This window comes from Balaenoptera acutorostrata, chromosome 19 (genome assembly GCF_949987535.1).
Source record: "Balaenoptera acutorostrata chromosome 19, mBalAcu1.1, whole genome shotgun sequence".
NCBI classification, from domain to species: Eukaryota; Metazoa; Chordata; class Mammalia; order Artiodactyla; family Balaenopteridae; genus Balaenoptera; species Balaenoptera acutorostrata.
Window position 1 is genome coordinate 5250249 of NC_080082.1, and position 26726 is coordinate 5276974.

The 26726-nt window shown below is 42.3% G+C and overlaps 1 protein-coding gene across 1 annotated transcript in view; it reads right to left on the reverse strand.

Annotated features, from left to right (window-relative positions):
• Positions 1–407: 407 nt before the first annotated feature.
• CDH13 (cadherin 13) overlaps positions 408–26726 on the reverse strand; it is a 1038265-nt gene continuing 1011946 nt past the window's right edge. The window contains exons 12-14 of the mRNA XM_007182584.3: positions 12299–12532; positions 8526–8744; positions 408–1926 (exon numbers count right to left, since the gene is read on the reverse strand). Of these exons, the coding sequence (XP_007182646.1) occupies positions 1919–1926; positions 8526–8744; positions 12299–12532 (461 nt within the window). The 3' untranslated portion in view covers positions 408–1918. The remainder of the gene's footprint in view (positions 1927–8525; positions 8745–12298; positions 12533–26726) is intronic.

Genomic DNA, 26726 nt, shown 5'->3' on the forward strand with positions numbered 1-26726 from the left:
CCCCGGCTCATGGAGGAGGGCGAGATTTCTGATGCTTAGTTAGCTTGCCTTTGAGCCAGGCTGCCAACCACCTGGCCATCTGAGGGTGTTCCTGGGTGTGCACCAGGTGGAGCCCTCGCCCCGCCTTACGGGAAGAGGGGAGCGAGGTCCACCAGGGAGACACAAGGCTGCGTCCTGTGAAGCCAGAAGACGAAATCTGGTAAAGTGTGACTGTGCAGGCTTGGACCCCCTGCCCCCGAGCCTGCTTTGTGCACTGGTGGGGGCTTCTGGCTTTACAGACTTACCCACTTAACAGGAGATGTCAGGGGACCCAAACGGCCAGCCAAAAATGTGAACTTGCACTAGGCCAGATCCAGCAACAGTGACATCAGACACAACATAGAAATCAGAGAAAAGCTACTGTCCAGTAGTTTTAACCACCAACACCCATTTATTTTAATGAAAAAAAGTCTCTGCATTCTATATGTTCCAAAAAGATTTACTATCAAAACAAATACAATATATGGAACTCTATCTGCATAATTTCACTACAATAAAGACAACATATGACTTCTAGTTCCTACAGAAGGTGAACTGAAAAGCACAAGTGCAAACAGAGATTGCATAAGAAAGCGTGTGCGCACGTGTGGTTAAAACCTTTAGTAAGCAACTGCATTAAAATATGCTAAGACACTTACCTGACCCTAGGTCGTGGCGAGCTCTAAGAAAAAGCCACAGGCTGTCACTAGTTTTATCTGCTAGAAAAATTTGGTGTGAGCTTTGATGGTTCAGTTACAGTTTATCGACAAGAAGATAATCTCAGTACAAGCACTAATCTCCTTCTTACTTTCACATGCTCACAGAATAAAAATCAATTACTTTTCATACATAATGAACATCTTTTATTTTCAGGTTTGCAAACGATGGTTGTCGATTCACACAAAAGGGTACTTTTAAAACTACCTATATTTACTCTATTGTATGCATGTATATATGAAATGAATGGTGTGTATGTGCATAAATGTATGTCTGTACATGTGGGCAGATATATGTATACACATGGTACCTGATGACCTCTTCGGATGCATGTATGACCTCCACGATGACATTTGCTGTTGTACATATGCCCGGGAGGGCGAGATTCTCTATCATGATCCGGGTCCCCAGAAAACCCACTGGGAATGTGGATTCTGGACAGTTACAAACGCAGATAGATAGATGCCCATGCATTTGATGGTAAAATGTCCAGCTCTGCTCCTCACCTCTCTCGCTCAGGATCACCATCATATAGGACGGCAGTGAAAACTGGTCGTGGTCCTCATTCTAAAGAGAAAGGGCTCTGTCTCTGCTCTCCCCCTCTGCGGACCTGCCTGGCTGGTGGGTTGGTGGAGAAGCGTCAGCTCTGTGGTCTGCCCTAGTGCTGAACTTGGTGCTGAGGCCCTGGTGGGGTCAGCTGCTATAGCTTCTACCTCTTCTTTGCTTAACCTCTCAAGGAAGGGTGACATACCAAAACCAAGCTTCTCCTGTAGAGTCTGTCTCTATAAATACTGGGTATATACACGTATAGATACACATACATATACAAATACTAACCCACAGACCAAACTGGATGTGTGGAGTGCTGACTAGCAACATGGCAACACATCAGGAAGAGTAGTCATTGTTCCTCCTCCCAGAAGGTCAAGTTCTATGCCATGATCTTTAAACACTCAGGGAAAATTCAGAGGATTCCATTAATTAAAGGAGAAAGGGAGATGCTGTCAAAATAGTGAAGTACAGACTAAGTGAAAATTGCAAAGAAAACAAAAATCTGGAACAATTGAGGCCTAGTTGTGAAGTCTGAGAGCTGTAAACTGCAATCTTCAGATCTGGATTTTTTTTGTCTTTTTTTCCTGTTGCTATGGAAACTTGGTAGTCAAGCTTCAGATGTCAGGAGTTCTCACAGACCTGAATGGAAAAGATTCAGAGTCAAGTCAAGGAATATAACAACGCAATTCAAAACATTTTAGCTAAATACTAGATACATGACTGACAAGCTATAATAAATGCATTTATAAATATTGCACTACCTTGGGGAAGTTTTTTTTTTTTTTCCTTAAGCATAACGTTTGAAGAGAGAATGAATTGTTCCGCTGGTTTATGTCTTAAAAAGCTGGACTCCTCTGAAAACGCGAACGCCAGACACCTCATCTCAGACCAGCCGCGGCCACTACTGCTGCTTCACTGAGCCCTAACTCCTGCAGTCAGCCCAGAGCCTGGCTATTTTATAGACAAGCCTACTTGGTAGCTTAGAAATTGACGATCATCCCAGATATTTTTTTTTTGGTCACACAGAAGAGCAAGATAGTTAGTGGTGGTTCTCCAGAGATGGTGTATGAATTTCTGATGCTTGCTGTAACAAATGACTGCAAACTCAGTGGCTTAAAACAGCACAAATTTATTCTCTTAGACTCTGGAGGTCAGAATTCTTATGGGGCTAAAGTCAAGGTGTTGGCAGAGCTGCGTTCCTTTCGGAGGCTCTGAGAGGGTAGCCAGCCCTTCCCTTTCCAGCTTCCAGAGGCCACCTGGGTTTGGTTGTGGCCCCTTCCTGCACCCTGTGGCCTGCATCAACGTTTACTGAGGTCGCCAGACTGTGCTTATTCTCTAGGTTTTACACCAGCTGAGGGACTTCTACTCTGCCTGATGATAGTATGAATGGAAATAGCTCGGTTCTCTGCCATTTTTGCTTAATTATTATCATATCTTGGAAATGTACAGGGAAATGGTACCACTAAAAACTTGTGTTACAAAGAAAGAAAAATGTATAAAAGGTCAACCCACAATGCAAGTATAGTTTATTCTGGAATGAACTGAATGCTGGAATATAATGGGTTATTCTGTAAAGCTTAGGGTTTTTCATTCTAAATCTATTAAGGCAGCGCTCCCCAGCCTTTTTGGCACCAGGGACCGGTTTCGTGGAAGACCATTTTTCCACGGACGGCAGGTGTGGGGAGATGGTTCAGGCGGTAACGCGAGCGATGGGGAGCCGCAGATGAAGCTTCGCTCGCCCGCCCGCCGCTCACCTCCTGCTGTGCGGCCCGGAGTCCTAACAGGCCCGGTTCCTAACAGGCCGCGGACCGGTACCGGTCCAGTCCGCAGCCCGGAGGTTGGGGAACCGTGTGTTAAGGGGTGGCTCAGTATGAACCTATTCTGCACTCCATTGATTTTAGAGTTTAAAGCAGTCATGTATCTGTTTGGAAAATTTAGAGCTGCTGCTCTAAATTTTAGATAAAAAGTGTTTGTAATGTGACTCAAGTCTAAAAAAGATGATACTGAGAAAGTTAAGGGTGAAAGCTGTTTTAACAGAAAGGGCCATGGAAATGAACATGCTAATTGAGATGCAAGTTTTCATTATTTTCTACACCTAGGGATCTTTATATTGCTTGACAAATGAATTCCTTTGGGGTTAGGAGTCGTCTGAACTCATTTAATTTCCCTTTTTCCAGTTGAATTTTTCATTGCCCTTGCTACCATCGCCATAAACTCTTTGGTTACCTGGGCTGCAGTAAACTATATCCTTCAGATTCACCTATATTTGAAGAAAGACTAGAAAAGAACATATTAAATGGCATCACTAATTTCATTCAAAAATATTTTCCTGTGTGAGATCAATACTTAAAATAATCATTTTGGTCATTGAGGAAAACAGGAAAAAAATTTTGGCTGAATAAGATCTACTACATTTGAAACTCTCCAATCCCTGTTTGTCAACTTAGACTATAACCTATCTCCTGTGACAGCTGAGTTGATTACATGAAATAGTCCATGATTATGTAATGTTTTCAGCGGTGCATGTGCGAGGTCGGAGGTCGACTGTCATTGTCCATGAATTTGTACTACTTGGAGGGATCGGCTCTGTCTGCAGGCAGAGCACAGCCTGCTCTACTTGGGCTTGGTGCTTCCAGGCCATGCCTCTGCCCATAACACATTTCACAATGAAAAGGAACAAAATATTGACACACTCAACCACATGGACTGTATGATTTCATTTGTAGAAAATTCTAGAAAAGGCAAGAAACTAGTAAGAGAAGGCAGATCACTGAGAGTCTGGATTGGGGGGAGGGGATCAACAGCAAAGGGATACAAGGAAACTGCATCTTGATTGTGGAGTGGCTACACTTTACCAAAATTCATCAAACTGTACCCCTAAAATAGGTGAATTTTATGGAATGCAAATAATACCTCAATAAAAAGCATTAGAATGAAAAGTATTTCCAGTGGCTGTTTTTGCTCTTCTTGGTCACCTCTTTAAACTTCTTCATTGTGATCAAGATTACAATTCAATGCCCTCTCCTTTCTAACATAGAGACATTTAATTTTGGTACTTGTTCAAATGGTTCACCTGATCTGTCCTTTTATATTCTTGCTCTTGCTGATTAATTAGGCCTAAAACAATGTTCAGGAAGGTTTCAGCACAGTATTCTTCCTTGAACTTGCCTTGTCACACCACACAGAGCCCTACAAAAACCCTAACGGAGATGCCAGCTTGCTTCCTTGGGAGGGTCTTGGGGGAGAATTACGCATCCCCTCAATGTTATCAATACACAATTTAAACAACAAAATTGGCAGTGAAAATAATTTCATTTACATTTTCTATTACTTTCAATGTCAGTAGTTTTACTTCCTTTACTTTTAGATGTCAAAGAAGGAAGTGCGTTATCTCTCAGTTCAACTCTCAGATGCAATAAAGGCTCCTACGGTATTGTAATAAACTGAAATGTTATTATCTTTTTCCACAAGGGAGGCAGTCTAATGACAAACACCGGCCTCCATGGGACCTTTCTGAGCATCAGTGTCTCATCTGCAGAGTGGGATAAAACCATCAGAGCAATGACGGAAATAAAGAGAAAAGCCACAGAATACGGGGTGTTTCGTTAATGCTAGTCTACTTGGATCAGAATATTACTTGAGAGGAGGAGGAAAACCCATTTTCTCTTCCCATGCTGGATGATGTGACCCCTGCAGTTTTATGAACAAGGCCTTAAAGAAGGCATTGACACACTTTTTCTGCCAAGAGCCAGATAGTAAAAATGTTTTCGGCTTTTCGGGCCGAAGGGTCTCAGGGGCAACCACTCAACTCTTTCTGCGGTGGCAGCAGAAAGCAGCCACAGACAGTGTGTAAATGGACCTGCTGTGTTCTAATCAAACCTTAAAGGCATGAAGTGGCTTTATTTGACCCTCGGGCTGTACTTTGACAACCACTGATTTAAAGAAACATCAAACAGATTCTAGATTGGGATTGACATATATACACTAATATGTATAAAATGCATAACTAACAAGAACCTGCTGTATAAAAACATAAATAAAATAAAATACAAAACAAAAACAAAAACAAAAACCAGATTCTACCACATCCCTAAATTCATTCAAGGACAATGGCTGGGTGGGGACGTTATCTTGCTCTTGCACCTTACAACCTAATTTCAGGGCTCTTCGGGCCCACGCCCCACACCTTGCTTAATGTTTTAGGCCCATTTCTGTGTGCCTTCTTGCCACTGTCACGTTAACAGCTGCACAGGTGGGTCAGCTGCTTTGACCTTGCTCTTAGGAGAGAGTCTGAGCCATAGGACACCATGGTTACTTATTCCTCACATGCCTACATTATTAGTTTCATTCTTTCCCTGTTAGGAAGAACAACTTGGGCTAGGTCTATAATAAAACAAGAATCATTATATTTAGCAGGCATCTCTAATGTTCAAATGAACATTATCAAATAATCTTATACCTTTGATATAAAGCCAGACTGAGGTTTGTTTTTGAAGCCAGACAGATGGGTGATGACACCTGTTCTTAACTATTTTGGGGGCTGAAACTACATGTCTTGCGGTGCAAAACATGGGAGGGTCAACTGAGTACCTTTCCAGCTGTGTAGGGAGATTCAGGGCTCCTTTCTGAGGATGATATTGGCCTGATCTCAGGTGCCCTTCCCTGCAGTGGGATAACCAGGTGGCTCTCCATTTAGGTGAGAACAGAAAGCACATCTGATATCTCAAAAACAGAATGCATGCATCTGTCTTCTCTCAATGATACTACTGTGAGTATAAAATGAACATGAGTTCTTTAGGAGTTATCAGGATTAACTGTGATCCAAGAGCTCAGCTGGGAGAGATGAGAAGTGAGCCATCCTTGGGAACCTGCTCATTACTGATGCCTGTAGGTCAGGGGTCTCCAAAGTAGGGCGAACAAGAAAATCCCTTGTTGGGAGGAAGCAAATACTGCCATGGCTATTTATATTCCTTTTAATCTAAACAGACAGATTACATCTTACTAATATTTAATACATGGATTTGGAGTAGCAGGCATGTGTATTATCATAAAATATATTGTGTGAAAATATACAAACACTCGGTGTGTGTGCTGGAGGCCACTGTCTCTTGGGATGTTGGTTCCATGGGTTGGATGGGCCTGGGAATCTGTATTTCAACAATCAGCAGTAGGAAGTCTCCATTTAAAAACCTCCCTGGCCATCTAGAGGTGCTGATAAATGAGCAGGGTCCTGCAGAGCCTTGGTTCATCAAGAGTCAGGCTTTGATGTTGTGTAATTGTATTTATAGAGGGCGACGTGTGAGTGGCTACTCAGCTATCTTCTCCATCTGTGTACACACACACACACACACACACGTGCACACATACAGCATTATTATTTCTGTACAATCACCCTGGAAGTACTGCCCTCTAGTTTACCCAGACTCTGCTATATGTGAATTCCAATGGGTCTCAGAACCCAGACCCAGTGCTGGGCTCGCTGTCTGTCTGGCGCTCACTCGAGAAGCTCGTGGAAAACATTCCAGAGGCTTACTGCAGTAGAGTTAGTTGGTCAGAGCAGGACACTAAATAACCCACGTGCGTCTGTTGATAGGGGAATACACTGCGCCTAATTCCTATGATGGGATGGGATGGGATGCTCTTGAGCAGTTAAAGTGAATGAACCAGAGCAGGGGTACCTGGCTGGTGCACCACAGTGCGTTTATATGGCTCTCGAATTAAGAACAGTTTCACACTTTTAAAGGTAGTAAAACACAGATGACAGAAACAAAAAAGCCATAAAAAAGAATATGTGACAGAGCCGTGATGTGGCCCACAGAGCCCAAAATATCTGCCACCTGACCCTTGATGGAAAAAGTCTGCCGACCCCTGAACTAGAGCAACACAGATGGAGCTTGGAAATGTAATGTGGAGAGGAAGAAAAGCGAGTTGCAGAACATCAGGCTCAATATAATATGGATTAGATCAAGTTTGACAAACTGCACAAAGTAGAACTATATGTGGGGTGTGTGTGCATGTGTGTAGTAACAGTATAAAACAATGTCCACACACACTCTAGCTCATGATAGCTATTGTCCCTGGAGAGAGAACAGGAAATGAAACTGGGGAGAGGAACACAGGGGATTTCAGCTTCATCTGTAATATTTTATTTCTCGAAGAAAAAGGAAGAAGAAAGGAAGGAAGGAAGGAAGGAGAAAGAAAGAAAGAGAAAAAGAAAAAGAAAGAAAGAGAATATAAGAATGAGAGAAAGAGGAATATATATTTCTTCCCTCCCTCCCCCCACTTCCTTTCTCCCCCCTTCCCGTGCTCCACCCATCCACCCACCCATCAACCCATCCACCCATCCATCCAACGAGACACTCCTCACTGTAAGGTCTCCTCTTTAGTTCTACACCCAGGACTCTGGCTCAGCACAGCTTTAAGTGTCTGACGTTGGAATGTGTCATTTCCTGTTGACTCCACTCACCACTGTCACCAGGATACAATAACTTCTATTCTTTATTTTCTAATCATCAATTTCTCAACCTCCTAATTCACAACAACACAAATAACCTTCTCAAAATGTAAATACTGAGGCCCCAAAGGCTTTTGAATGGCATTAGCTACATGTGAATAATTTCTAAGGTTAAAATTGGACTAGTATGCCATAAATAGGAAATATCTGATACAAGTATCTATTCATTTCATGCTCACATCTATATTACTCGGCATAATAATTCATTTGTTTAAAATAATGCTTCATTATGTCATAGTCATGACTACTGGTCAGTGAAAAAATGTGTGAATTATGCATTTATCTCTTTTCCTATGGCCTGAACCTCTCTCCATGCATTCTCATGACTCTTCTTAAAAAGGTATGGAATCTCTTTTAACCTCACTAAAGATAATTCCGCACAATGCAGAGAGAAACAGGGTCCTAGTAGACCAGTTAAGCAATCTGGGCACATTTGTATGAGCTCAAGTTCAGGGGCATCTGCAGGAAGTTTCTTACCACCTGCTCTGTAGGACGGCCTTGGGTGCCTTTGCACCATTCCTCACATTAGTGGGCAGGGGGATGTGAAGGTGCCTTTCAACATGAGTCAGAGCACTTTTACAGGTAACACTCTGTTACACCGACATAAACTAAAAATGAATGTTTCCTCTGGGATAAATTTTTTGGGAAGGATATATGGAAAAACAATAGCTTTGGTGAAGTTACGTTTTTGTACTGTGCATGCACTGGAGTTTGGTTAACTTACGAGCTAAGCTGAAGAAAGACAGGAGCAGGACTGCAGTTGCGCTGAAGTGCGGGGCCCCTGCCGTGTTGCAGTCCACTTTGGAATTCTTGCAGGAACACACCTGTACCCTGAGGTCTGTGATGTTCGTCATGGGTGGTTTCCCTGAATCTGTCACCATGATGGGCAGGTGGTAATTTGCTTTGTTCAGATTTTGAAGAAGGCTTACCAGGGCGTGCGTATCTATGAAGACAAAGGGAAGCCTTCATGAGAGAGGGCTGGACCTTTCCAAATAAAAGAGTGGAGTTTCGGCCACTAAACCCACACAAAACAGGCAGTTTATTCATTTAACCAGAAGAGTGCTTAAATATAAATCCATTAACATCAAATAAAAATAAAGATTCACTTCTTCAGTTGCAGAAGTCACATCTCAAGTTTCTGGCAACCACACATGTCTGGTGGCCACCATACCAGAAAGTGCCAGATAAAACACTTCCAGCATTGAGGAGTTCTATGGTTCCGGGCTATTATAATCAATTTCAAGAGGACCCACTTTCGTGAAGATGACTGAAGATGACTGACTACCAAGAACTCCTCCCTGAAAATTTATTATTATTTATTATTATATAATAATTTATTATTATTATTTTTCACAAAGATCACATTCAACATTTAGAAGAAATAATGTAAAAATCCACGCTCGAATTGTCACATTGTACATCTTAAATATATACAATTTTTATTTGTCAATTAAAGGTCATTAAAGCTGGGAAAAAAAGAAAAAAAAGAAATTGTCAGCTTAGAGCATTTTTATATAAGAATCCAAATTCAAATAATCAAAATACATTTTTGGAACAACAATAACAAAAATCCACTCACTTTTTTTTTTAAATTTTATATTTTATACAGCAGGTTCTTATTAGTTATCTATTTTATACATATTAGTGTATTTATGTCGATCCCAATCTCCCAATTCATCCCACCACCACCACCACCCCTGCCACTTTCCCCCCTTGGTGTCCATACGTTTGTTCTCTACATCTGTGTCTCTATTTCTGCCCTGCAAACCGGTTCATCTGTACCATTTTTCTAGGTTCCACATATATGCGTTTATATACGACATTTGTTTTTCTCTTTCTGACTTACTTCACTCTGTATGACACTCTCTAGGTCCATCCACGTCTCTACAAATGACCCAATTTCTTTCCTTTTTATGGCTGAGTAATATTCCATTTTATATATGTATCACATCTTCTTTATCCATTCGTCTGTCGATGGGCATTTAGGTTGCTTCCATGACCTGGCTATTGTAAATAGTGCTGCAATGAACATTGGGGTGCATGTGACTTTTTGAATTACGGTTTTCTCAGGGTATATGCCCAGTAGTGGGATTGCTAGGTCATATGGTAATTCTATTTTTAGTTTTTTAAGGAACCCCCATACTGTTCTCCATAGTGGCTGTATCAATTTACATTCCCACCAACAGTGCAAGAGGGTTCCCTTTTCTCCACACCCTCTCCAGCATTTGTTGTTTGTAGATTGTCTGATGATGCCCATTCTAACTGGTGTGAGGTGATACCTCATTGTAGTTCTGAAAAATCCACTTACTCTTAAGGTGGGTAGGTCCCCATGTGTTGCTATGGGGATGGGTTCTATAGTCTAGTCTCTATCAGGCCTCAGCCTGCACCCCTAGGTTTGGGTGGGAATCCATAGCACAACGCACAACTTGGAGACTGGATCTTTAAGCCCACGTTTGGTGGGAATATATGACATTACCCAGGCCACTGGGCAGCACTCAAAAGTGGCCACCCCACCTGGCACTGTTTTTGGTCTCGGGCTGTTTGCTTTTCAATCACTCAGATGACTACGGATTTTTTTTTTTAAATAAATAAATAAATAAATTTATTTATTTATTTATTTATTTATTTTTGGCTGTGTTGGGTCTTCGTTGCTGCGCACAGGCTTTCTCTAGTTGCGGCCAGCGGGGGCTACTCTTCGTTGCGGTGCGCGGGCTTCTCATTGCAGTGGCTTCTCTTGTTGCAGAGCACGGGCTCTAGCCATGCAGGCTTCAGTAGTTGTGGCATGTGGGCTCAGTAGTTGCGGCATGTGGGCTCAGTAGTTGTGGCTTGCGGGCTCTAGAGCACAGGCTCAGTAGTTATGGCAGACGGGCTTAGCTGCTCCGCGGCATGTGGGATCTTCCCAGACCAGGGCTCGAACCTCTGTCCCCTGCACTGGCAGGCGGATTCTTAACCACTGCGCCACCAGGGAAGTCCCTTTTTTTTTTTTTTTTAACTGTTCCTTTCTGGGCATAAACAATGCTAAGTATTCAGAAAAAAATTCTGGGACAAGAAAAAGAATTGAGAAGGCATTTTAACTATTAAATAAAACCAGGAGGGAAAAGAGAGTGTGATGACCTGAAAACAAAAACAGATGAAGTATTATCCTATCCAGAAGGCTACAGCAGCAGAAATAACCAATGTGGATGATTACCCCACTGAAATGGCAGGTTAACACGAGGAACATTCTCTGATATCCCGCAAGGAGAGGAGAAACTCTTAAATGAGAAAGTTCCAGCTGGAAAGAACTGGGGATGATTATTCAAATGAGCTACAGTCACAAAAACTAGCAAATAAAACACTAACCCCTCAAATAAGAGAAGGGCTGTTTTAATTAAAAATAATCAATGTAACAAAATTCATTCTTTAAACAGCAATGAAATAGACAAACAGGCAAAGAGAATCAATGACAAGAGAAAAAAGACACCAATAAAATGAGATATGAGATAAGGCCATAACAAAACATGTGACATTTTTTAATAGAAAATTTTATGTACGACTGTACAATACATTTTCAAAACTTAATGAAATGGGTAATTCCCCATCCCTCTCAAAAACTGTACCGCTGAAGTATGAACAGGGAGCCCAGCCCTGACTGGGTCAATCGCAGGATAAATTTGCTATTGATGGCAAAGTGTATATAATGTGTGAGTTCTGGTTTTGGGCTTTATTGCGAGGCAAGGTGGTCTTAGTAGCAAGTTCACATTTGCCAAGGGGAGGGAGGTGGAGGAGGTGTTGTGATACAGGGATACTTGTTAATTCAATACATTGATATTTCAGTCTTAATAAGGCAGATGATAAAGTTTTAAATTTAAATTTTAAGATTCCACCTGTCCATGTGCAGGGACTGGTAGAAAGGGACATTGCTTGCGAGTTTCATAAACGAGGAACAGGACAGATGGGAGAAGATATCAAAGTCGAAAGTCAAAGTCAAGGTCACTTTAGAAAGTCAATTCTGAGATCTGCAGCATAAAGTGGAAGTTGGAGGATTAGAGGTTAAGACTTCCTGAAGATTCTTGTACTGGTGCGTCTCTTGAGCAAGCAAGCATAGCATGGAAAATCTCTGCAAAGTGCTGGTGAAAATTAAGGTAATTAAGGTAAACACAGAGGAGAGGCAGCTGAGCCAAGACCCCTGGCTTTTGAAGGCTGAAGACTGGGTGGGTGTGGAGTGTAAAGTATGGGCTGTGAAGTATACAGGGTACAGCATAGAAAAGAGAGGACGCAAAGGAGAAAACTTTCATGTTTGCATTTCTAAGGAACAGATATTCAATATTTTTACAAATCGTATACAGGTGCTGGTAGGAAAATTGTCAGTATTTGTAATGTGTGAATAGCTTGAAACAAACCATGTGAGGATGCCCGAGAGCGGAGAGGAGGAGGAACAGGCTGGGAACAGAAACCATGCCAGGGAAACTAGGCTTCAAAGCTGCAGGATAACTACAGAATGTTCGGCGGACTTACTGTTGATCTTGGAGATCTTCCAGACTTTATCAGGAACAGTTGGTTTATGGATTTCAAATTTGAAAGGATCTGTATTTGGGTGAAGATCCTTATCTGAAGCTCCCAAAATGACTACGCTGAGGTTTTTGGCGTCATCACAGACCTCCGCTACCGTGGGGTAAATGAAGGGCGCGTTGTCATTCACGTCTTCCAGAGTTATCAGCAAAGTCCCAGTGCCAGTAGCGGGAGGGTCGCCTACAGAGAAAGGGGGGAGATGTTAGCACACAACCGGTACAAGGCAGGAGTCGTTGTCCACAGTACCTTTTCCCAGCATGCCAGATGCCTTTACTGTTGTCACCAGGTTTCAAACAGGACGGACAAACTTTGGATAAAGTTTAGCAGTTTAAAAAGCCTTTTAGGGGCTTCCCTGGTGGCGCAGTGGTTGAGAATCTGCCTGCTAATGCAGGAGACACGGGTTCGAGCCCTGGTCTGGGAGGATCCCACATGCCGCGGAGCGGCTGGGCCCGTGAGCCACGGCTGCTGAGCCTGCGCTTCTGGAGCCTGTGCCCCGCGACGGGAGGGGCCGCGATAGTGAAAGGCCCGCGCACCGCGATGAAGAGCGGTCCCCGCACCGCGATGAAGAGTGGCCCCCACTTGCCGCAACTGGAGAAAGCCCTCGCACGAACCAAAGACCCAGCACAGCCAAAAATAAAATAAATAAATAAATAAATAAATAAAATTTAAAAAAAAAAAAAAAAAACCAGTTTTAAAAAAGCCTTTTAGTATGATCTCTAGGTCCATCCATGTTGCTGCGAATGGCATTATTTCACTCGTTTTTTATGGCTGAGTAATAGTCCATTGCATCTATATACCACATCTTCTTTATCCATTCATCTGGGGTTTTTTTTGGATTTTGTTTTTAAATTTAAAATTCTAAGCCTATTGAGTAAAAATAATTGAGTGGCATGGATTCCTCTTTCTAACAGGAGGGGGCACTGATGCATGCAGCACAGAAGAGCAAGACTTAAAGGTTCAAGATCAAATGGCATTGGTGGGGGGTGGGCGGTAGGGGAGAGGGGCATAGGTATGAAGAAACCTGTTTGAGACATATACCCTCAGCAAAGAGAAAAGAGATTTGATCTTTTTTTTTTGTTGAATGCCTATATGTGATTTCATGACCTTTTTTTCCCAGTTATTAATTTCTAGAGGCCTATAACCATAGTGGGAGACAGTACTTCCCTACATTGTCATTTTAACTGGAGTCTGACATTAATTCATTAGGTTTTGAATAATTATGGGTTACTGAAGCAAAGTGGAAAGTTTCCTGCATGTATATATTCACTTCTAAGTGAAACTTAATATTATTTGGATATAATATTAAAAAGTAAAAACTGATGTTTTCCCCCTTATATCCATTCATCTGTTGATGGACACTTAGGGTGCTTCCATGTCTTGGCTATTGTGAATAGTGCTGCTATGAACATAGGGGTGCATGTATTTTTTTGAATTATACTTTTCTCCAGATATATGCCCAGGAGTGGGATTGCACTTAGATTATCATACTAAGTGAGGTAAGCCAGACAAAGAAAGACAAATATCATATGATATCGCTTATATGTGGAATATAAAAGAAAAGCCTTTTATCATATGTAAGACTTCTGACTGACATTCTTCAGACTTCACCTTTAGAATGCTAAGCTTTAAACATACGTGTCATACCAGCACGTTGAAAGTCACTCAAAGAATGGAGATGAGAAATAGAACTTATCCTCGCTTACCGAATTAAACCTTTTATCTAAACAGCCAAGTATTTGCATGTTGGCAGTGTAGACAGGATGGAGATTCCGTGAGAGATGACCATATTCCATATGCAATATTCCTCTTCACTGACTGGGAGGTTGACTACGAGAGGAAGACCTAATCCAGTGTTTTCTCTTGTGGGTGATAAAGGGTCTGGGATGGCTGGTGGTGCCCCTGGGAGCTGGCATGGCTGGCCCGGAGCACAGGACAGATTTAGAAAGGCCGGTTATTGTGGTTACCAAAGGTGAAACGGTGGGGGAGGGATAAATTAGGAGTATGGGGTTAATAGATACACACTACTATATATAAAATAGACAACCAACAAGGACCTACTGTATAGCACAGGGAACTATTCTCAGTATCGTGTAAGAACCTATAATGGAAAAGAATCTAAAAAAGAATATATATATGTATATACATATATGTACAAATATATATCTCTCTCAATATCTTGTACTATACTCAATATCTTGTAATATAATCAATATATTCAATATCTTGTAATAACCTACAATGGAAAAGAATCTAAAAAAGAACATATCGGGACTTCCTGGTGGTGCAGTGGTTAAGAATCCGCCTGCCAATGCAGGGGGCACAGGTTTGAGCCCTGGTCCAGGAAGATCCCACATGCCGCGGAGCAACGAAGCCCGTGCGCCACAACTACTGAGCTTGTGTTCTAGAGCCTGTGAGCCACAACTACTGAACCCACGTGCTACAACTACTGAAGCCCGCACGCCTAGAGCCCGTGCTCCGCAACAAGAGAAGCCACTGCAATGAGAGGCCGGCGCACTGCAATGAAGAGTAGCCCACGCTCGCTGCAACTAGAGAAAGCCTGCACAGCAACGAAGACCCAAGGCAGCCAAAAATAAATAAATAAATAAAAGAATATATCGATATCTGTGTATATATATATAACTGAATCACTTTGCTGTACACCTGAAATTAACACAATGTTGTAAATCAACTATATTGCAATAAAAATAAAGTCTTCAATAAAGATAAACTTAATGTTCTAAACAAAAAAAATTTTTTAAATAAAAATGCAATAATTCTCTGCAAAAAAAGAAAAAAGAAAGGCAGGTTTGTTATGAGAAATGAAGTCATTAACTGGCTACTGGGACAGTTGAAGCAACCATAATATAATCTTTGGGCCTTATTTTTAAAGCCTTGTTGTTATTCAATATTTCAGTTATTTCTTGAAATGTTTTTCATTTTAGGGAACGTTATTTTAAGACGTCCTTATAATCACCTATGCAATGTCTTTCACTTAAAGAACAGGGTGTTCAATCTTAATAAGACTCAGCGTGGCTTTATTTAACTTCCTCTCATTTTTACTCATCTATGCATTAGAGGTTTGCTCTTGGGACAAACCATTCATTAATAGCTTCTAATTTTCTGTGAGAAAAGTTACAGCCAAATTTGCAAGCCACAAATAGTAAGCGTACAGATTTGCCTTGTTCCAAAAAGGGTTTGATGCACCTCTGGAATTACAGTACTCTAATTCTGTATGCTAGGACTAAGCTAATGTCTAGCTAGCTCCCTTTTTTCCACCCATCCCCATTTGCACTTAACCAGATTTCCAAGCTTAATTTTATTTTATCTGGTACTATGTTTATTTTTGAAATGCACATTAAGTTTAAAGTCAATTTATGAACCACATGGGGGTTAAAAGGGGAGTGAATGTCTGAGCTCAGAGTACAGGTGTCAAGGGCAAGGCAAGGCAGGGTCTGACAGAGTCTGTTGATAGAGAAACAATGAGGATTTCCCTGGTGGCGCAGTGGTTGGGAGTCTGCCTGCCAATGCAGGGGACACGGGTTCGAGCCCTGGTCTGTGAAGATCCCACATGCCGCGGAGCAACTAGGCCCGTGAGCCACAATTACTGAGCCTGCGCGTCTGGAGCCTGTGCTCCGCAACAAGAGAGGCCACGACAGTGAGAGGCCCGCGCACCACGATGAAGAGTGGCCCCCACTCGCCACAACTAGAGAAAGCCCTCGCACAGAAACGAAGACCCAACACAGCCAAAAATAAATTAAATAAATAAATAAATAAATAAACCCAGGAGGAAAAAAAAAAAAAAAGAAACAATGAGCCCTTTGCAGATCCGGGCAGTTTATTACTTGCATAGACACTAGAAGGACGAGTAGGCAAAGGTGGCTCTTGTGCAGGGGACGCCAAAACGAAAGGGGCACGTAACCACAACACGAATGAAGGGAGGCCCTGTTGCTGGGGAGCCAATTTCAAGCTGCTTTTCAGCAGTTTTATAGATGCAGCTGCAGCTGAAGAGGGTGGGCAGGAAGCCTGGTCCCTTGTCAGACCCAGGAAGGTGATGAGAAACGGTTTGTGACAGCCTCCCAGGAGACATTGGGAGGTGAGTGGGGAATGGACTGTTGCAGCTCCCGAGAGTTTTTCCAACACTGTCATCAGCTGCCACCAGGGGGCTGTCCCTACTGCAGGGCATACAGAGGGGTGGCCAGGGGATGCGGCTGGAGACAGATGTCTGGTCGGGCAAGGGGGCCTTGACTGTCACAACTAGTTGCTTGTACTGATGTTCCGGACTCACAAAGCCACCGGAGTTTTTCAGAAAGGCAGTGGAACAACCTGATCTGAGTTATTTGTAGAAACACACAATGGTATTGACAGGAGATGTTGGGCACCGGAGGCAGGGAGACCAGCAATAGATTGAGTCATGATGGGCAGTTTGAACAGCAAATAAATATCTCATCTTGTTGATGAGGCACTCAGATGAGGCTGCCAGAAGAAAAGCAGAAGGTAGTGGGGAGTAGAAAGATAACGAACTCAGCTTTGACTGTGCTAAGAGCCCGTCAAATTCAGTGCACCCACACGGAAGTGCTCAGAGCTTGGGAGACATGCCAGGGCTGACTTAGCGATTAGGGAGTTGTCAACGTAGATGCTTTCGAAACCTTTCTAGCAAATTAGGTTACCCAAGGTGAAAGTGCAGAATGACAGAGGCGTGGGCACCTTAGGAAACCCCAAAGAGCAGATTAAAAGTTTAAAAAGCAGGTGATAGTTTCTGAAAGACATAGGGAAGATGAATTGGAGGAGGCAATGATCAAGAATTCAATGTGTTATGACGCACAAAAGGAGTAAAGAGAAGCAATGGGATTTTGCAAGGATGATATTACTGGCGACTTATTTGTTTGACATCTTTATTGGAGTATAATTGCTTTACAATGGTGTGTTAGTTTCTGCTGTATAACAAAGTGAATCAGCTGTATGTATACCTATATCCCCATATCCCCTCCCTCTTGCATCTCCCTCCCACCCCTCTAGGTCATCACAAAGCACCGAGCTCATCTCCCTGTGCTATGCGGCTGCTTCCCACTAGCTATCTATTTTACATTTGGTAGTGTATATATGTCCATGCTACTGTCTCACTTCGTCCCAGCTTCCCCTTCCCACCCCACCATGTCCTCAAGTCCATTCTCTATGTCTGCGTTTTTATTCCTGTCCGGCCCCTAGATTCATAAGAACCTTTTTTTTTTTTTAGATGCCGTACATATGTGTTAGCATACGGTATATGTTTTTCTCTTTCTGACTTACTTCACTCTGTATGACAGACTCTAGGTCCATCCACCTCACTACAACTAACTCAATTTCGTTTCTTCTTATGGCTGAGTAATATTCCATTGTATATATGTGCCACATCTTCTTTATCCATTAATCTGTCGATGGACACTTAGGTTGCTTCCATGTCCTGGCTATTGTAAATAGTGCTTCAATGAACACTGGGGTGCATGTGACTTTTTGAATTATGGTTTTCTCTGGGTATATGCCCAGTAGTGGGATTGCTGGGTCATATGGTAGTTCTATTTTTAGTTTTTTAAGGAACCTTCATACTGTTCTCCACAGTGGCTGTATCAATTTACATTCCCACCAACGGTGCAAGAGGGTTCCCTTTTCTCCACACCCTCTCCAGCATTTGTTGTTTGTAGATTTTTTGATGATGGCCATTTTGACCGGTGTGAGGTGACACCTCATTGTGGTTTTGATTTGCATTTCTCTAATGATGAGTGATGTTGAGCATTCTTTCATGTGTTTGTTGGCAATCTGTATATCTTCTTTGGAGAAATGTCTATTTAGGTCTTCCGCCCATTTCTGGATTGGGTTGTTTGTTTTTTTGATATTGACTGGTGACTTATTTGGGAGTGATTTCCATTAATGGGGAAGAAACAAGCTTGAAGGAAGCTGATCAGTGGTTCATGAAGCATGAGAACAGATACTCTTAAAAAATTTTTTTTATTTTAATTGAAGTATAGTTGATTTACAATGTTGTATTAATTTCTGCTGTGTAGCAAAGTGATTCAGTTATACATATGTATACATACTTTTTCATATTCTTTTCCATTATGGTTTCTCACAGGATATTTTGAATACAGTTCCCTGTGCTGTACAGTAGCGCCTTGTTCTTGATCCATTCTCTATATAATAGTTTGCATCTGCTAATCCCAAACTCCCACTCCATCTCTTCCCCACCCCCCCTCCTCTGGCAACCACAAATCTGTTCTCTATGTCTCTGCATCTGGAGAATAGATACTCTTTAGTGGGGCTGGTAGAAATTTAAATAGATTAACACCCAAAGACAGTTCTAGAGTAAACATTCAAATAAGTATCTGCTAAAATAGGAACACAAATGTAATTAATCATCAGAAGGATGGCTATTTCTAATGGTGGCAGACCATCAACTTTTGTTAGCGCAAGAACTCAAAGGAAATGCGTAATTACTTTGGAGTTGGTTTTTCACTGTCAGCTTTAGTCATTTGGTTGAATTTCTTTACTGAAAAAATATTTTTCTCTTTTTATGGAACTAATTGAATATCTCAGAGGAATCCATTATAATTTTTTCACTCTGAATATAATATGAAGTCATTTGGTACAATGGATGAGAAGGCATTATGAGTATTTGAAATATGGTCATAAGAATTGGCCTTTCATGAACTTAATTATACTACTGTCTTCAGTTCCCCATGTGTTATTCCCAGGCCAGGCTGGTGATGTCTTTTTCTGAAGCCAAGTAAAATGAGCTTGCTTTTCTTTTGTTGAGAAGGTAAAGACTTGATTCTCAAAATCCTCAGGGAAAGCCTCTCCCAGTTTATATGCACAGGATGGAAAAAAAATCACCGTCCAAAATTTAAATGTGATTCAGTATTTAATGGTTCTTCACGAGCCCTTTGGCTCCAACAGTTCCGGGGGCCCAGGAAATACTGGAGCTTCTAGGTATTCCCTGGCACTCAGCAAAAATCCCACGGCCCTCCTCTCCCCCTTTCCACCAGCAACCCCAAGCTCCCAAGAGCCCACTCCAAGCTCCCAAGGGATATGGAGCTAGACCTGCACTTGCTCCTCCTGGCAGCTCCTCAGAGGAACCCAGGGCCACATTCTCAGAGGACACATTAAGGCTCAGAGAAAGTCCCACCTCGCAAGCTGTGGAGGGATTGCTCGTGTCTGCAAGGGCTTCTGTCTTTATAGTGTCAGGAGAGGGAAGGGTCCCGAGAGATGAACCACTCCTGTCAGTGGGTCTTAAATTGAATGGGAGGTGGGTTCCCCTTTGGGAATCTGATGGTCATGGTCCTGCCTCCAGGGAAATGCATGTCCATTCATACCGAGGGGTCCGCAGTCACTGGGAGTACCGTAAGTGCAGCCTGGGCTCTGAGCACGTTCAGAGCCGCTGATCTAGAACACCCTGGTTTTAGTTGTTGTGAGGCTGAGGTCAGAGAGTTTGAGGATGGGCTCAGATTAACTCCGTGAGTCTCAGGCCTCCTTCTCTAGAGCAAGGGTTAATCTTCGCTTTCTATGTCCAAACTTGCACTGTGTGGCTTGATTCTTACAGGCTCTCATTTCAACCATGAAAGCAAACTAAAATTCCTAAACCATGATTTAGGGTTATTATTAGTATTATTTTTTGTATCTTTTTCTTACGAGCTACTTTTTATTGTGGTAAAATATATATAACATTTACCATTTTAACCATTTAAAAAATTAATTAATTTATTTATTTTTGGTTGCACTGGCTCTTCTCTAGTTGCAGCGAGCGGGGGCTACTCTTCGTTGCGGTGCGCTGGCTTCTCATTGTGGTGGCTCCTCTTGTTGTGGAGCATGGGCTTTAGGCACGTGGGCTCAGTACTTGTGGCTCACAGGCTCTAGAGCGCAGGCTCAGTAGTTGTGGCGCACGGGCTTAGTTGCTCCGCGGCACGTGGGATCTTCCCAGACCAGGGCTCAAACCCGTGTTCCCTGCATTGGCAGGCGGATTCTTAACCACTGTGCCACCAGGGAAGTCCCCATTTTAACCATTTCTAAGTGTACAGTTCAATGGCATTAAGTACATTCCCACTGTGCAACGATCACCACTATCCATCTTGAGAACTTTTTCATCTTCCCCACCTGAAACTCTGTCCCCGTTAAACGACAACTCTCTCTTCCTCCCCACAGCCTTCACATCTTGGTGGGTCATTCATTTTGTTTCAAGCTTTCATGGTGGCAAACAATGGCTTGACATGGGTGAAATGGTCACCATTTTCTTTCCTGGATCTGAATGAGTGAATCTGTTCCATCAAGAGGACTGTGCCTTGAAGACCACAGAGATGCTCTGACATCATGAAGTTGTGCTCTGGACCACTGCTTGCTCCCATTTCCGGATTCGTCATTCCCACTCGGCACTGACAGCTTGTAATACCTCACACATTGATCAGGACAGGAACAAATTGATCCTGCTGCTTGATTTTGAACCAAGACAATTTAACTGGTACTTCTTCACTTTGGTGGTGATAACTTCCTCATAAGACGGTCGAGTTGGTGTCCTGTGCTCAATGCCAACTGTCCTGGCCAAACCCTTGGTCTGGCTGGTTCAGCATTTGATGCTTGGACTTTTGTGTTCTAGGTTTATTTGGGGGCAGAGCTGTGCGTTTTCTAAGAGAAGCAGGATCATGTAACTAATGAAAGTGAGGATTTATGGAGAGAAGTTGAACCCCTGCTGTTAATCAGAGTAAGAAAAGTTCAAGCAAACCAGAGAGGTTGCTGTTTTAAGCACGTGGGGTTCTACCTTCCAATTTTCCGTCATTTTTTCAGAAGAGGAAACTGGGGCTCAGAAAGATTAAGTAACTTGTCTAAGGCTCTGTAGCATTGGTGGTGTGTCACCTGTTTGAGGGCTGTGGCCTATAAGACACAGTGTTCCCATGCCATGCACACTTTGGGAGCTCTAGCAAGGGAGTGGAATGATTGGTGATCGTAGCACAACCCACCATCTGCGCCAGACTCATCTGTGGAGCTCAAAGTTTAGGTATTTTGCTGCTTGTGGTTGGCATCAAATCAAGCATTGGTAGAAAGGGTAAAAAACAATCTCTGTGCTTTCGTTACTTAAGCGACCAACAATACATTGCTTTTTGTGGAAGGTGGGTGGAGCTAAGGCCTGTACCCAAGGAAACATGTCACACGTGGGTCTCCTGGCACTGCTTTGATGCTGTGGGTGGATGTATTGAGAAGCAGGGCCAGTTTTTTTTGTTTGTTTGTTTTGTTTTTTTTTAATTATGGGAATGTTATTTTATTCAGAACCCTGACCAAACAGGATTTCCACTTAGCCAAAAAAACACTGAAATTTTCTGATATGTTCCATTATTCAGAAGATATATATATACATATATATATACACACACACATATGTATGATGTGTATGATATAACAGACAAAAACAGTGTGATTCTAATTAAAAGATATATATGATTAGGAAAAAGATTAGAAAGAAATATATCAAAACCTAAGTAATGATTATCTCTCCAGGTAATTAACATTAAAATAATACTTTTCTCTTTTCAATCTCCTTTAATAATAACCATGATTACCATAATAATCAGAAACAGAAATGTAAACTCAAAAGTTATACAAGGATTTAAAAATATTTTTTTCCAATTCCTCTTTCTTTTCTCTATTTGTTTTTACAATGAATTGATATTTAGTAAATTCACAGAGTTCTGCAACTACCACCACCATCTAATTTTAAAACATTTCCATCACCCCAAAAAGAAACATCGGGCCCATTTGTACTAACTCTTCATACCTATTTCCAGTACTAGGCAACCACTAATCTACTTTCTTTTTCTATAGATTTGTGTTTTCTGGACATTTCTATAAATGGCATCATACAACATGGCCTTTTGTGTCTGGCTTCTTTCACTTAGCATGATGTTTTTGAGGTTCATCCATGTTATAGCAAGAATCAGTACTTCACTCCTTTTTATAGCTGAATAATATTCCATTCAGCTGATGGACCACATTTTGTTTATCCATTCACTAGCTAACAGACATTTGGGTTGTTTCTACTTTTTGTCTGTTATGAATAATGCTGCTATGAACATGTGCATGCAAGGGACCAGATTTTCACATGCTACAATGTCCCTAGACTAGTAAGATAAGACCCCAGTGCATCTCCTCAAGAGAGTCCCCTTAGAAGAATAGGGTCCCTGGTCTTTCCACATTTGGCTGGGCTGGCTTCATATGCAGAGAAGGTTGAATCTCAGCAAGAACTTTCAGAAGCTAGCTCTGAGAAGTAAAGGAAGGTAGTAAATTTTTCTAGTCACTGGGCCTAGAGGCGTGTAGCACGTGTCTTACCTTGGGAATCATGAATTTTGTATGGGGAATAGTGTGCACAGTGAGGTTGCCTGCTTGAAGAATAAAATGCAGGAAGAGAAAGTGAGAGGAGAGAAAGACAGGAAGCTCACTTCTGAGCTCCACGGGCTCTAAGCATCAGGACTGTTCTCCGTCACCATCCTATTATAATAGGTACCTGGTACCTTCCTACCTGGTAGATTTTTGTGAGTGTGTGTGGTGAAGGAAAATGCAGTGTTTATCATATATTGCCACACAAGGAGAATGGGTGGCTCATGCTCAAAAAGCCTAAACTCCCCTGGTTGAGTTTTGAATTAATTTAGGTTGATTTGAAAAAGCTAAGGATGTGTTGCTCTTTCCATGCATGTAATCATATGTGTTTATATTTCCATACGTTTCCTTCTATTCTGAGAAAGTGTCCTCCTTTCCCCCACCTAGGGCAGAAACAAGGGTGTGTGTGGGATGGGGTCTGTGGAACTGGGGCTCAGAGTAGGGAGTCCACACCAGGTACAAGGAGGGAGACCTCAGCTGGGTGCCTCAGGAAAGCCTGAGGCCTCAACTCTGGGAGGGAAATCAGGAGGGTGGGCCAATTCCTGAGGAAGCACAGTTCAGATGTGGCCCCTGACTGAAGGCTGGGCACCCCTGCTAGATCCTGAGGCTTGTCTGTCAGGGCAGAATGCTTGGGTGGGGCAAGCTACTCCCCCCAAGTTCCTTCCGCATTTCTGGGCATCTGTTGAACCTCTGCTAAGCAGCTGTGAGCAAATAAATGTCACATTTCTTATTTCATGTGAACAGGGCTCTAATCTATCTTTACCTTTGCTCAGAAATGGGAGTGAACCAGGATTCTTCTCTGTATGGTCCCCCTTCGTATTGCTTAGTTTATCCCTGTGTTCTATTTACTATGGTTTGCAGGATCAGTATTTTACAGATCTTTTTTTTTTTTTTTGGCATGTGCCCTGTAAGCCAAGAATCTCGTTGCATTTTAATTCATAAGCATTTTTTATTGCTTTGTTAATAGAGATCTTACCAATCTCATTTTATATTTTGAAAACATTTAATAGTAAACCAACCAAAAACCTGGTAGAAAATAGATTTCCAAACTGCAGTGCCAGGTTTCCACAGGTGATACTCAATGTAGAGCTGAGGCAATTATTCACATAATTCAGACTCAAAAATTCTTTTGGAGGAGAAATAATCTGAAACCTGAACTGTTTAAAAAAAAAAAATTCCACCTTTTGGCTTTTTTTGTTTCCGTTTTACAGACTTTGAAGAAAAGGCCAAAGTAGGGGAATAGTTGATTTGGAGGCCATGTTTAAACATGACAGTTTTATTTTATTTGTTTAGCTAATAATTATTCATTGGGGCTCTGCCCTGTGAACTGCTGGATATGTACAAAAATCAACCATACAGGGTGCCTGTTCTTGAAATGTTAGCAGTGTGGCAGGAACAGATATGTAAACAGATGCAGGATAGCGCTTTAAGTGCGGGAAGAGACATGAGGATAAAATGTCACGGGAGCTTGCGGCATGGAATAGTTAACTGTCTGGGGACAGTTCCAAAGGCTCCATGAAGATGTGGCTTAGAAGCGAGAATACTTTGTGTAGCTGGAGAAGGTTGCTCTAGACGGAGGGAATCGTGTGGCTATTTTGTGGGAAGAAGTTTTCGTAGACTTTTAAGCAGGATGCTGGCTTTGATAAGAGCAGCGGATGCTGGAGGCAGGGAAAGGAGAGGGCTTGAGTGAGGAGAGAGGGCACAGGAGGACCAGCTGGGCGGCCAGTGCAGTAATGCGGACTGACGATGGGGGATGAGGTGAGGGCAGCCAGGATGCAAGAGCAGAGGCTGGATTCAGGAGGCTGGATAGACAGTGAGAGCTGGACTGGGAGTGATGGGGCAGGAGCCTCAGTGGGGATGGGGTTCCAGCTTGGGGACCGTGCAGGTGGTGACGCTATTACCCAAGCTGGGGAAGAGGGAATACCAAGGAGTACAAGCTAAGAGACCCCTCGGCAGGATGAACCGAGCTGGCATAGATGGGCATTGCAGACAGTATTTTAATGCCCAAATCAGCTTTTTTCCCCAATAACGTTTGAAAACATTATGTTTAAGATGGTTGATTTGGCTGGTCAACATGGAAATGTCCTGCTGTCAGGTAGATGAAGGGTGGCTTAAGTCTCCCCATTCAGAGAGAAGCAAGCTCCATGAATTGATGCCCATGGCGAAGGCAGCATTTTCTGGCTAATTCTCTGATTTAGAGCCCTACTCCGAGTGGAGGGCTCTACAGCCCGTCCCTTCTCTAGAAAAATGCTCAGACCACCACAAGGGTGGTCGTCAGATGGCATGTCATAGTTGCTTCAGACACTGATGACTCTGCAATGATAAGTTTAGAAAAATCAGTCCATAACTCAGCTCAAGTGGGTTGACTTAAATATTTAAGTTTTACAATATTAAAGTCCTTACAAGGCACCAGGAATTTTGCATTCATGATTTCCCATCCTTGTAACAACTCAGCAGGGCAGGTGGCATTATCCTTACTCTGCAGGTGGGGCAACAGGCTGAGAGGGCCTAAGTCTCATACTGATGGTGGCACAGTGGAGTTGGGGAGCTGGCCCATTCCGAGGGGTAGCAGAGCACCAGGCCCCACTCTCTCTGTGGAGTGTACTTGCTGCCTACAGATGGCTCTGATCACAGCCTTTCTATTATCAGATCTCAAGAGTTCTTTTATCGGGCCATTTTGTCAGTGACAAAATTGTAGCTAGTATTTTCAACATGATTGATATTTTACTGGTACTTGAAATAACGAGGAATGATGGCTGGGCCTTCAATTTATTTTTCTTCCTCAATTACTATAACAGCTGAGATAAGGGGTGTTAAACCGGCTTAATTGGGTTGCCATCATAACTAATGGCTTGATTTTATCCAAACTAGCATCTTTTAAGTAGAATTAATCTAAATAATTTTACTACATCCCCTAAGCAGTCTTGGTTGATCTACACAAAGAGGCATCTTTTTGAAGTTCAGATCCCTGTCATCCCCAGTTTGGGGGCCGTTGTTATCCTGTAGTTTTGCGGTCATTTCACTATGGGGCTGAATAACTTTTTTTCTCTTTTAATCAATTTAAAAGTATTTTGCACAATATTTCAATTTAGAATCAGTTTGTGTTATCAGAACGTCTATTATATAGGAGACTGAGGGAAAAGACAGGTTAGGACATGATATATCTTAGCTTATGAAAAATCATTATCTTAGTCTATTCCATTTTAATTTTACAGCTATTATGCTTGGTTCTCTATCTGGGTCTTCTTGGTAACCCACAGCACATTTTTCACCGACAGACTCAAACATACTTTATACAAGTTGCGAAGTCAAGAAAACATGCTGCTGAATTTAGCGAAAATTGGGCTTGTTTTTATGCTATCATTCCCTTATTCTTTTAAGTGAAAATAGATGGGGATGTGACACTTGATAATCACATAAAGGCTTCATATGGACGCTAGAGATAGTACGCGTTTCCTGGTTCAAACTATTTCGTATGCACCAAGCCTTAGTAAGAACTAAGAGGGATAATTTTTTTCTTTTTTCTTTAAACTCTCTGCATAGCCTGGGTGCTGGGAGCAAGGGCATTTGAACTTCCTGAAGCAAAATATTCGTCTGGCATTTGGAATCACAATTTAGAACTTCTCTGAGGGCATAAGAGCCATTCAATAACAATCATAGAACGCTGAACCCTATACAATTTCAGAACAGGAGGAGGAGTGAAAGATGAGGTTACAGGTGAGAAGGAGGTAGGAAGACCAGGCTGATAGAATCCTGAGCAGACGGCAGTAAGCCAAGAAGCACCAGCCGGCTATGCCTTTCTGCCCATGACAATCTCCAGTGGGATTCCAGAACTCTTACAAGAAACTGCTTGTGGCAGTTTTTGGCCCACATAAGACAGTGAGACTAACACTTGACCTTTCTGGTGATTACCTGAGCAGCAATGATAATCACACTGGGATTTGTCCGGTGCTAATTGCTGCTGCTTTGCCCCTTGTCAGCACAT